The 13,617-nt window shown below is 38.1% G+C and overlaps 1 protein-coding gene across 4 annotated transcripts in view; it reads left to right on the forward strand.

Annotated features, from left to right (window-relative positions):
• The window catches only part of KBTBD2 (kelch repeat and BTB domain containing 2), a 26,515-nt gene extending 19,265 nt beyond the window's left edge, over positions 1 to 7,250 (forward strand). For all 4 annotated transcript variants that reach the window (XM_004385319.2, XM_023739596.1, XM_023739598.1 and 1 more), the window contains 2 exons: positions 2,038 to 2,203; positions 4,530 to 7,250. In XM_004385319.2, coding sequence (XP_004385376.1) covers positions 2,038 to 2,203; positions 4,530 to 6,065 — 1,702 coding nt within the window. In that variant the 3' untranslated portion in view covers positions 6,066 to 7,250. The remainder of the gene's footprint in view (positions 1 to 2,037; positions 2,204 to 4,529) is intronic.
• The last annotated feature ends 6,367 nt before the right edge of the window (positions 7,251 to 13,617 follow it).

Below are 13,617 nucleotides of genomic sequence, written 5' to 3' on the forward strand. Positions count from 1 at the left end.
ACTGGATATCCATCTGCAAAAAACTGAAACAAAACCCATACCTCACACCATGCACAAAAACTAACTCAAAATGGATCAAAGACTTAAATGTAAAACAATAAAGATCATGGAAGAAAAAATAGGGACAATGCTAGGAGCCCTAATACATGGCATAAACACAATATGAACCATAAGTAGCAATGCACAAGCACCAGAGAAAGACTAGATAACCGGGAGCTCCTAAAAATAAAACACTCACGCTCATCAAAAGACTTCACCAAAAGAGTCAAAAGACAACCTACAGACTGGGAAAAGATTTTTGGCTACGACAGATCTGATCAGCATCTAATCTCTAAAATCTACAACATACTGCAAACCCTCAACAACAAAAAGACAAATAACCCAGTTAAAAAATGAGCAAAGGATATGAACAGGCACTTTGCCAGAGAAGATATTCAGGTGGCTAACAGACACATGAAGAAATGCTCACGATTATTAGCTATTAGAGAAATGCAGATTAGAACTACAGTGAGATATCTATCATCTCACCCCAACAAGGCTGGCATTAATCCAGAAAACACAAAGTAATAAATGCTGGAGAGGTTGTGGAGAGACTGGAACACTTACACACTGTTGGTGGGAATGTCAAATGGTACAACCACTTTGGAAATTGATTTGGCACTTCCTTAAAAAGCTAGGAATAGAAGTACCATACGATCCAGCTATCTCGCTCCTTGGAATATATCCTAGAGAAATAAGATCCGTCACACTAATAGATACATGCACACCCATGTTCATTGCAGCACTGTTCACAATAGCAAAAAGATGGAAACAACCTACGTGCCCATCAACGGATGAATGGATAAATTATGGTATATCCACACAGTGGAATACTATGCAACGGTAAAGAACAACGATGAAGCCGTGAAACATAACATGGAGGAAGCTGGAGGTCATTATGCTGAGTGAATTTAGTCATTCACAGAAGGGCAAATATTGTGTAAGACCACTATTATAAGAACTCAAGAAGAGGTTTAAACACAGGGTTGGGGAGGAAGGGTGAGGAGTATTTACTAACTAGATAGTTGATAAGAATTAGGTGAAGGGAAGGACAGCACACTACAGGGGAAGTCAGCATAACTGGACTAAACCAAAGCTAAGAAGTTTCCTGAATACGATCAAACACTTGAAGGGACAGAGTAGCAGGGCCAGGGGTCTGCGGACCATGCTTTCAGAGGACATCTAGGTCAATTGACATAACAAAGATTATTAAAATAATGTTCTGCATCCTACTTTGGTCAGTGGTGTCTGGGGTCTTAAAAGCTTGCAAGTGGCCATCTAAGATGCATCAATTGGTCCCAGTCACCTGGAGTAAAGGAAAATGAAGAACACTAAACACACAAGGAAAGTATTAGCCTGAGAGACAGAAAGGGCCACATAAACCAGAGACTTCATCAGCCTGAGACCAGAAGAACTAGTTAGTACCCGGCTACCACCAATGATCGCCCTCACAGGGAACACAACAGAGAGTCCCAGAGCAGGAGAAAGGTGGGGTGCAGAACTCAAATTCTAGGAAGAAGACCAGACTTAATGGTCTGACTGAGACTGGAGGAACCCCAGAAAGCATGGCCCCTGGACTCTCTTATCAGCCCAGAACTAAAACAATTTCCGAGGCCAGCTCTTCAGACAAGGACTGGACTGTGGGACATAAAGTAATACTGGTGGAGAGTGTGCTTCTCAGCTCAAGTAGCTACAGGAGACTAAATGGGCAGCTTCTGTCCGGAGGTGAGATGTGAAGGCAGAAAGGGTTAGGAGCTGGTTGAATGGACATGGGGAATCAAGAGTGGAAAAGAGGAGTGTGCTGTCACAGTACGGGGAGAGCAATTAGGGTCACATAACAATGTATATATAAATTTTTGTATGGGAAAATAAAAAGTCTTGCTTATAAGTTGTTTATCAACAAATGTTAATTAAACATCCAATGTTGTTTAGTCTTTTTAGGCCTACATTTGTTTTACTCTAAACTCTTAAGGCTTGTTTTCTTCTTTCCTACTATAGGGCCATGTTCATGAGTGGACTTAGTGAAAGCAAACAGACACATGTACACCTGAGGAACGTTGACGCAGCCACCTTACAGATAATAATAACTTACGCATACACGGGTAACTTGGCAATAAATGACAGCACTGTTGAACAGCTTTATGAAACAGCTTGCTTCTTGCAGGTAAGCAGTTTTTCTCTGAAGTTATATATTATGACTTGTTATTTATTTTTTCAAGAAATATAGTTTCATCAGTCATGTCTTATTGCAGATTTTATAAGGTAAAGGTTTCTTCTCTTTGAAAAGCGTAAGGGAAAAACAAAATAGGATTTGATCAGCCAAAAAATAGTTTTTTGATGGGGACTTAACTCAGTTTATTAAACAGATAGGTGAAAATTTCATACTGGTTTCATATTTTGTCTGATTTACCCAAAAATTTAGATTTCAGGTAAAACATTAACAGAATTTGTTGAATTTAAGTGCTTTGGTTTTTTTTGTGTGTTAATAGCTTAAATGTACACATTTTGATATTACTTTTCACACAGAAAATTTTAAGATTCTCATGAAAATTATGGAACTTAAATATTGATCATGGCCATGTGATCATATTGAACTATTAAGGAGAAGTTTTTAAGCTAAAATAAAAGGTCATGGTTTATGTAATTGTCTATGAAAACTATTTTACTCTATTTCGTGGCAAATTCTCTTGTTAAATTTTAAGAAGAACATAAAAGTATTCTCCTCATTGCTTTCCCTGTTTTGGGATAACACTTTGTATTTCAGAAACAGAAAGTTTCTCCAAGGGGATAGCCTTCAGACCAAAGGTTACATTTTGGTAGCATAGTTCATGATAAGTATGTGCTGAATGAATGAATGAATGACACTGGTTGAATGCCTATACGGGAATGTAACTCTGGGAACCAGAAATCAGCCTGTGCCTTATGTACTTCCTTTTTTTTCTAAAATTATACAGTGTCCTAGTGTGTTTTCAACTCCGGGGAGCCTGGGGTCATAGTAGCTTCCTGGTGCCTTAGAATCAAAGGCATTTACGTCATAAATCCAAGCTTGTGAAGGAAAAATGCTTACTGTAAGCAGTGTCTTTCTATAGCTTGCAAATTTTCACTACTTTTTTAAAGCCAAGAATTAAAAGCAGATGTTTTTCAGAATTAGTAAGAAATTAAATTCCAGAACATTTCATTACTGATTAAAATCAATACTGTTCCCTATAATTTTTTCTGTGATTTTAATGAATTTTGTGTACTCATGCAAATATGCTTGCCCAGATGCAAAACAGAACTCTGCCTTTTGGACTGAGTTGCCCTAGCAAGCCTGAGGTGGAGCATTTTATGACTATCGACATTATTTTCACTATTAACCACATGAATTGGTAATATTTTTATGTGCCAGATACTGTACTGATTCTTTATATAGATTCTCATCTGATCTTAATAATAATTATTTGAGGTAGATAACTACTGTTTCCCTATTTTATACAAGAAAAAGCTGAGGCTTAGGGATGTGAAGCTACTTGCCTTATATTCAAATACTGACGGGCCAATCCAAGTTTTGAATCCAAACAGCCTGACTCCTCACTGTAAACTGCTTCTTGTTAACCACTGTGATGTTGAATACGTAGTAGGTAGTATTTCAGATCCAACTGAAATCTACCTTAAGAAAAAACAAATCCAGGAAACTTGGAGTGGCTAAGATGGGTCATTTAAGTGTAGGTAGTTTACAACTGAAAGTAAATATTGATTTTTCCCTTTGATTGGTTGAATTACCTCTATAGCTAAGAAAGACACATAATAACACTTCTTTTAGTCATTTTGCACGATTTTTCTGGTTTTAAATGTCTGCCTTGTCCAAATTGAGAAAACCAGATTTAAGCTATTTAACAGTAATCATTTTGTATACTTTGACTGACAGTGTTTTCATTTGGTTCTTGCAATATTTTTTAAAAGCCTAGAAAAGTGTAACTTATGTATGAATTTTCTCACCTTTCCCTTAAGGCCATTTGGGTTTTTTTTTTTAGTGCCTATTTGATGCTGTACTACCAGCTCCTAAATAGGACAGTTAAGTAGGCCAATGGGTAGGAAGAAGAAGTGCAAAACTATTCATAGCCTTATAATTTTATTATTACTGAAAGACATTATCCTTTAGGCCCAACATATGTATCTGAAAATAAAATACAATAAGCGTATCTGGTTAATATGTCTGTGTTTACATAGAAGTGAAATGTGTCTAACCTCCCCTTAGGAATCCCTGGGTGGTGGAAATGGTTAAATGCTCACCTACTAACCAAAAGGTTGGAGGTTTGAACCCACCCAGAGAGGCACCTCAGAAGAAAGGCCTGACGATCTTCGAAAGGAAAGGACACAGCCTTGAAAATTGTGGAGCAGTTCTGCTCTGTATATATGGTTCACGATGAATCAGAATGTATTAGACAGCAACTGGTTTGGTTTTTGATTCATCCTGCCCTTAACAGCTTTTCTTTCTTTTTTCATTTTAGGTAGAAGATGTGTTACAACGTTGTCGAGAATATTTAATTAAAAAAATAAATGCAGAGAATTGTGTGCGGTTGTTGAGTTTTGCCGATCTCTTCAGTTGTGAAGAATTAAAACAAAGTGCTAAAAGAATGGTGGAGCACAAGTTCACGGCTGTGTATCACCAGGAAGCTTTCATGCAGTTGTCCCATGACCTACTGATAGACATTCTCAGTAGTGACAATTTAAATGTAGAAAAGGAGGAGACAGTTCGTGAAGCTGCTATGCTGTGGCTAGAGTACAACACGGAATCAAGATCACAGTATTTGTCTTCAGTTCTTAGCCAAATCAGAATTGATGCACTTTCAGAAGTAACACAGAGAGCTTGGTTTCAAGGTCTGCCACCCAATGACAAGTCTGTGGTGGTTCAAGGTCTGTATAAATCCATGCCGAAGTTTTTCAAACCAAGACTAGGGATGACTAAAGAGGAGATGATGATTTTCATTGAAGCATCTTCAGAAAATCCTTGTAGTCTCTACTCTTCAGTCTGTTACAGTCCCCAGGCAGAAAAAGTTTACAAGCTGTGCAGCCCACCAGCTGATTTGCATAAGGTTGGAACCGTTGTAACTCCTGATAATGACATCTATATAGCAGGGGGTCAAGTTCCTCTTAAAAACACAAAAACAAATCACAGTAAAACAAGCAAACTTCAGACTGCCTTCAGAACTGTGAATTGCTTTTATTGGTTTGATGCACAGCAAAATACCTGGTTTCCAAAGACGCCGATGCTTTTTGTCCGTGTAAAACCATCTTTGGTTTGCTGTGAAGGCTATATCTATGCAATTGGAGGAGATAGCGTAGGTGGGGAACTCAACAGGAGGACTGTAGAAAGATACGACACTGAAAAGGATGAGTGGACGATGGTCAGCCCCTTGCCTTGTGCTTGGCAGTGGAGTGCGGCAGTTGTGGTTCATGACTGCATTTATGTGATGACACTGAATCTCATGTACTGTTATTTTTCAAGGTCTGATTCATGGGTAGAAATGGCCATGAGACAGACTAGCAGGTCCTTTGCTTCAGCAGCAGCTTTTGGTGATAAAATTTTCTATATTGGAGGGTTGCATATTGCCACCAATTCTGGCATAAGACTCCCCTCTGGCACTGTAGATGGGTCTTCAGTAACTGTGGAAATTTATGATGTGAATAAGAATGAGTGGAAAATGGCAGCCAACATCCCTGCTAAGAGGTACTCTGACCCCTGTGTAAGAGCTGTTGTAATCTCCAATTCTCTGTGTGTGTTTATGCGAGAAACCCACTTAAATGAGAGAGCTAAGTATGTCACCTACCAGTATGATCTGGAACTCGACCGGTGGTCCCTGCGGCAGCATATATCTGAACGTGTACTGTGGGACTTGGGGAGAGATTTTCGATGCACTGTGGGGAAACTTTATCCATCCTGCCTTGAAGAATCTCCATGGAAACCACCAACTTACCTTTTTTCACCAGATGGGACAGAGGAGTTTGAACTGGATGGAGAAATGGTTGCACTACCACCTGTATAGTCGGGAGTTCAGAGAGTGCACGCCTGATTTATGTGCTTTGTCATTTTCTTTGCTAAACAAGAGGCTATGAAAGGACTAAATATGAGTACATAAAAGTTTATCTTTGATAAATTTTATTTTTATGCCCTACTTAATATTTGCATCAGTATAATATATATCAGTGAGTCTTACAGAAAGATATGCTTCCATAATATGAAATAGATTATCCAATAATTGAGAAATTTTTATATGTATCATGAGAGTTTAAGAATCTGGATTATCTAACAGATTGTTAGCCCTGTGTATGTACAGCTCAAAAAGTTCACTTATAAAGGTAATTTCCTGTTCCTAGTGTGGTATATGACACTATGCTGAGGTTATTTCAGTATATGTATTTCGTTCCTGTGCTTCTGTTCTGAAGTTCTGGAATATAGTTTTCTTCAGTGTAATTAATTCAGCTGCACTTAACACTAATGTCCATGTTGGTATAGAAATGCTGTCTAAATGCTATACTATAGTTGAGGAAGATCTTCCATTTTACGGTATTAACAGGGAAAGAAAGCTATGACTGCAGGACCAGTCTAACTATACTATTAGGTGCATGTGTTCCCTTTTCACTAACTTGTCTGTCTAGAATACAGGTCTTCCAATCAGCTGGTCATTTACCAGGTGTGGACTGAGTTGCTGGGCTTGCAAAAAGAATTGCTAGCCCCTCATCGTGCGGGTCTATGTGGAGCTTTAATCAGTAAATGCCTCCACTTTCTGTATTACATTAACATTGGCTCATGCATTTAACTACCTGCTGCTGATGTATTCTCCATCTTAAAGATTTAGAGTGGGTTAACCAGGTCATTACATCTTCGTTAATTTAATAACAAGCATTACTGTAGAGTGATTGTGTATAGATATCTGTTAGTTGTCAGGGTGGGTTTTTTTTTTTAACCTGTTGTGTGTGTGTTTGGGGGGGGTTAGGATTAGGAAGGTGAACTGTTCAGGAATTCTCTGCACTAGCTGTGCAGAAGAGCAGATAACTAGTGCTGCTCTGGCATTAATCCCAGGAACCACTAGCAGTAGCGGGGCGCCGCCAATCTAACATGAGCACAGGTGCTTCATGGACAGACATTACTAGCATGTTCAACTGCATAATGTTCTGGCACTGTTATTTTGAATGACATTAATTTATTAAATAAATTGTATATATTCAATGTTTTTTTTTGTGATGAAAATGGTACAGCTGTGCTTTTAATTTGGATTTTACTGGGTCCGCTTAGTGTTTGGTTATAGGTGATTTCAGTATTTCGTTTGTCATGTATCTTTGCCTTTTTTACTGTCTAATTTGAGCCTTTTTAAATTAACAAACTACAGCGCTCAGAGTAACAATTAGTTTTGCCCAGTGACTTTCAACCCTGATTGCTTATTAGAATCATCTGGGGTACTTTTAAAAGTTTAGGATGATTCCTGAGCCTCACCCCAACAGATTGACCCAGGATCTCTGGTGGGTGGACCTCTCAGAGTACTGTAGGTGATTCTTTTATGCAGTCCCAGTTGAGAACCATTGGGTTAGGCCTTAAATAATAAGGATTTGATTCTAGATTACCAGTCTTCTAGAGCACATCCTTGATCATGTTTATCTACTTTAACTGCCTCTCCCCACTGCCTTCTGAAGTCCAGATTTCTTAGCACATTTAAGGCCTTCTGTAATTTGACTTTACATTGTATAGCTTTATCCGTGAGATACACAATGTTTTCCCACAACTTATATCTTTATAGCTTTTGCTATACTTTTCTGCCTTTGCCTCTGTTACTCGCTCTACTCAGAACGGTCTTTTAATCCCAGCTCTGCCTGTGGCTGTTTTTCTGAATCGTTCAAGATCTATTTAGTGCAGTAAATGAACCCTGTGCTGGGAAGAGCCCTTTCTCATGTCTTGAGTACTTTGTACCTTGATCTTGTTAATTGTACTGATCATCCTACTGAGTATTCTTATTGGTCTTAATGCTTTTTTCCCAAATGCTCCATTTTTGAATTTTTTTTAAGTGAAAGTTTACAATTCAAGTTAGTCTTTCATACAAAAATTTATACATACATTGTTATGTGACCCTAGTTGCTCTCCCTATACTGTGACAGCACACTCCTTCCCGCCCCGGATTTCCTGTGTCCATTCAACCAGCTCCTGACCCTCTCTACCTTCTCATCTTGCCTCCGGACAGGAGCTGTGCATTTAGTCTCATGTATCTACTTGCCAAATGCTCAATTGTTTTGAGTGTAGGGACTTCTTATTTATGGCTGTATCCCAAATGTTGAATGAAAGCAAGTATATGCAGAGTTTGAAAGAGTCAAATCCAATATACCAAGTTCTTTACTCTTATCAGGAGTTCTATCAGTTACTTTTTTTCTTCAGTATCTCCCTCCAGCTTAGATCTGTCCTCTTAATTCTTCTGCCACTCTCTTGCCAGTATCCTAAACTCCTTTGCTCTGTTATTCTTTTAGAACTGTGTGACTAAATCTGAAACCTAGACAAGTTCAACTATATCTGCCTTACCTCTGCAGCTGGGTAGCTGAGCACTACTACAGAAAACTACATGATAGCACAGATTGGAGCCACTATATAATTCATGGTCACCAACCTCAACAAGGCCCTCAACAATAGTAAGCTTGTTTTTCATTCTTGACAGTTGGACACCTCCAATCTTATTAAATCTTCACCCTCCCCAACTTTTCCTCTGTTAGCAGATTACTTCTGTTTCACAGGAAAGATAATACAGGGGAAATGCCCTTAAATATCCATTACTGAATCTGTCTGTACCCGCATCCACCATTGGTTTATCTTCCCCATTCAGAAAGAGAATAGGAATATTAAAGTTCTATATTTAATATATCTTTAAGGTTCCATTCTTTCCTATCTTGTTAGGAACTTCACTCTATGATTCAGCTGGCTCCAAAACTTGCCTGTGCACTAGAATCATGTCAGCAACTTAAATATGGATTCCTGGGCACTCGCTACTCCCTGACAAACCTCAAGCAATCCTCCCCAGAGCTGATTCTTATGCAGCCAGCTCATACCTTCAGTATCTTCTCTCTCTCCAATTCGTTCCTTCCCTTTCTTTAAACATGACCAAACGTTTTTAAAAACAAAAAATTTCCCCTCCCCAGTCCTCCTTCCCTTCGCAAACCTGAATCCTCGGTGTTCATTGTGTTCTGATGGGCCACATCTCACCATTTACCACTGAACCTGCTTGAGACTGGTTTCTACCACTATCTGTTCACTGAAACTTGAACATCAGTTTTCTGAGTTCAGAGGCTACTCATTTTGTTTGACACATGATAGTATTTTACACTGCTGAACACTCATTATTTAAAACACTAAACTGGACTTGACACTATGCTCCCATGATTTTCCTCCTGCCTCTGGCCTTTTCTCACACCCTAGCTGATTTCACCTCTAACCAATCTTCACCTTCCTCTCTTAACATGTGCTCTAAGTAATTCAGTTCATGTCAATGACTCGTGTTGATTAGCTTCAGCCCAGACCTTTCTGCTAGATCCAAACTTGGATACCCAACTTGGATGTCTCAAGGTATCTCATATTCAATGTACCTTTCCCCTCTTCCTTAAGGCACACTCATTCTGGCTTCTGGTCCAGTTTCTGTCAGTAAATGGCACTATCACTCATCGAGTTGGCTTAAGCCAGAAACTTGAAAGTTAACTTTGACGCTTCTCTCTCCTTCACTTCCATATCTAGTCAATCACTAGGCCTTGTACATTTTCTTAAATAGTTCTTGAATTCATCCTCACTTCTAACACGTTAATTTAGAGCCCCTGTCATCTCTCAACTGGAGCTTTTAACAATATCCTAAATGATTTTTTTTTTTTAAATAACATCTTTATTGTGCTATACTTCACATACCATACAATTCACTCCTTTAAAATGTACGGTTATTTTTAGTGTATTCACAGAGTTGTGCAACCATCGCCACAATCAATTGTAGAACATTTTTTTTTGTACATATTTTATTTGTTGTTAGCTGCCATTGAGTTGGCCCCTGACTTGTGGTGACCCCATGCACAACGGAACCAAATGTAGCCCGGTCCTGTGCCATTGCCATGATTGGTTGCAGATTGGACCATTGTAGATCGTGTTTTCATTGGCTGATTTTTGGAAGTAAATTGCCAGGCCTTTCTTCCTAGTCAGTCTGGAAAGCTCCACTGAAACCTGTTGAGCATCATAGCAACAGGCAGTCTACCCCTGACAGACACGTGGTAGCTGTGCATGAGGTATATTGGCCTGGAATCCTACCACTGAACCACCACTGCCTCCTGATTTTATTACACCTATGTAAAATACCCTAGGAATCTTTGCATAGAACAAAATCTGGGAGGAAGTAAAACAATGTTTGCGTGAGGGTAGAATGAATATGGGTGATTTTAAAAATCATTTTAACATTAAGCATGAAGTTGTTTCATATTGGAGCAATATTGTAGAAACTACATTGACAGGATACACGGGGGGCCTGGATGCTGCTGGAGTGGACATACCGTGGTCAACAAAGCCAGGTCAAGAGGCTGTTTACCTTACGTAGTATTTTCATCTAAAATTCATTTTGTGGAAAACAGGTATGGTTTCTGATGATAAGCCTTGGTGTAAAATAACCAGTTGATTGCATTTTCTTCATGTTTGGATTTTTTTTTTTTTTTTCTTTTTTGGTAGAACATTTTTAACCCCAGTATCAAACTCGTTGCTGTTGAGTCAATTCCGACTCATAGCAACCCTGTAGGACAGTGGGACTGCCCCATAAAAAGTTTCCAAGGAGTGGCTGGTGGATTTGAAGTGCCATCCTTTTGGTTAGCAGCCGAGCTTTTAACTACTGCGCCACTAGGGCTCCAGAACATTTTTATGACCCTAAAAAGAAACTCATACGCACTAGTATTTTCCCCTAAATGATCTCTGTTGATAGTTTTTGCTCACATTTTTCTCCACCCTGTAACTAGATTATCTTTTTCAAACAAATTTGATGAATTACCTTTGCTTAGAACCTTCAATGTCCTTGGAATAAAATCCAAGTTGTTTTGTGATTTCCAAAGTCTTCACAATTTGGTCTCTGCTAGTTTTTCTTTTTTAAACAGGTCTTTGGCCTCTTTTTCACTTACACAGTTTTTTCTGCCTTAAAACACTCTTTCCCCTTTGGTTAAATCTAAGATGATCCTACATCCTAGTTATGCTTTTTGTCCCTCTCTCAAAAGTGTCCCTGTGTGGGTGGTAAATTATATGGTAACCCTGGTTAAGTTCAGTTTACCCTTCAGATAGCTTCCTCCAGGAGGCATTTTATTTTATTCTCTATAACCTTGAGTTCCCTTTCTTTAAATCTCAGTTGCGTGATATATTGCCTAACAATCATCAAACTATATTACAGTTGTTCATTTTGGTTGTTTTTACCACTGCTGTGAGGACAAGGGCATGTATCTGTCCTATTCATTTCTGTATCAACACCTAACAATGCCTGGCACATAGGCACACAACTGAATGAAACCTATATAAAGGAGTGCATAAATCACAAGGTGGATTTCAGTTACAGTTAAATTACTCATTTTGACCACTATTTTGGAATTGTAATTACTACGGAAGTGTCTATGACATTACGGAGAAAGGATTTGTGAATAAACATCTAATGAGTTGGCGTTTAAAAAACAAACTTCCCAACAACATATAAAAAAGGTAATACACCATGACCAAGTAGGGTTTATCCCAGGTATGAAAGGTTGGTTTAGCATCTCAAAATCACAGAACACACCATATTAACAGAATTAAAGAGAAAAACCATATGATCATCTCAATAGAAGAATACTTGGTGAAATCCAACACATTTATGGTAAAAAAAACGCAGCAAACTAGGAATAGAAGGAAACTTCCTCAGCCCGATAAAGGACATCTATGTAAAACCTACAGCTAACATATTTAATGATGAAAGACTGAAAGCTCTCCCCCTAAGATCAGGAACTAGACAAGGCTGTTTGCTTTCACCACTTCTTTTCAAAATTTTACAGGAGGTCATAGCTAGGACAATAAGTAAGAAAAAGACACACAGATTGGAAGGAATCTTTGGGGGAAAGAGAGGGGTACTAGAACTAATAAGTTAGCAAAGTCACAGTGAACAAAACCAATACACAAAAATCATTTTTACATACTATTAATGAACCTCTGAAAATTACAAAAATTTCATTAATGACATTTAAAAAGTAGGACTACATTTAGCAAAATGTGTAAGACCTAGACACTGAAAACTACACAACATTGCTGAGAGAGTAAAGAAGACTTAAAGGAATGAAGAGATACACCATGTTCATGGATTGGAAGAATCAATATTTTAAGATGGTAATTCTCTCCAAACTGATCTATAGAATCAATGCAATCTCTATCAAATTCCCATTAGGCTTTTTATTTTAAAATTGATGAGTTGATCCAAAATCCATATGAAAAAGCAAGGGATCTACAATAGCTAAAACATTTGTTAATGAAAAACAAAATAGGAGAATTTACACGAAATAATCTTAAAACTACTGTAATCAAGACTGTGTGGTATTAAATAAGGATAGACATAAATCATTGGAAGATAATAGAGTTCAGAAATATATATAGTCAATTTTTTGACAAAGGTGCCAAGGTAATTCAATAGGGAAAGGATATCTTTTCAACAAATGGTGCTGGAACAATTCGAGAATATATATCTGTATATCCATATACCATAGAAATACTAAAAGAAACAGGTGGATTCTTCTATTACCAGGGAAGGTGGAAAACCTTCCTAACTATGGCTCGAATTCCAGAAGCAGTAAACTAAGAGATCATTTTTCTTACAAAAAAAGAAAAACTTGCATAGAGCAAGATACCACAGGCAAAGTAAAACGACAAATGACAAAACGGGGAAAAATTTTTTTGCAAGTGTTAGTATCTTTAATATAGAAAGAGCTTTGAAAATTAAAAAGACCAAGAAACCTATAGGAAAGTGGGCTTGTGAAATCAACGATAAACAGGAAAAGTTGAAACGCTCTTAACCATATGAAAGCAAGCTCTCCTCATTCATGTTAAGAGAAATGGAAAAACAACACTGAAATACCATTTCTTACATACTAAATTGGCAAAAATTCAAAAGTTTGACATATTGTTGGTGGGGAACCGGTGTGCTCAGAGATTCCTGATAGGCCTGCAAATTACCCTCTTATGGTGGTAATATTGACACAGTGGCTACAACAACGGGCTGAGGATAGCGCAGGACCTGGCAGAGTTTCATTCTGTTGTACCTGGGGTCACTGTGAGTTGGAATTGACTCGAGGGCACCAAACAACAACAACATCTGGTAAAATTTGGCAATATCTGGTAAAATTACTAATGCTTTTGCCCTTTGACCAGCAATCCCACTCCTAGAAATCCACCCTGAAGATAAACTGGCAAAAATATTTTTTAAATGTATGCACAAGGGTATTTATTATTCCTTACAACACTATTTGTAATAGCAAAAAACAACCACCGAAATGTCCATCAATAGGGAACTGGTTAAATAATGGTAGAGCCATATATAA

The sequence above is a fragment of the Trichechus manatus genome, unplaced genomic scaffold (genome assembly GCF_000243295.1).
Source record: "Trichechus manatus latirostris isolate Lorelei unplaced genomic scaffold, TriManLat1.0 scaffold00137, whole genome shotgun sequence".
NCBI lineage: Eukaryota > Metazoa > Chordata > Mammalia > Sirenia > Trichechidae > Trichechus > Trichechus manatus.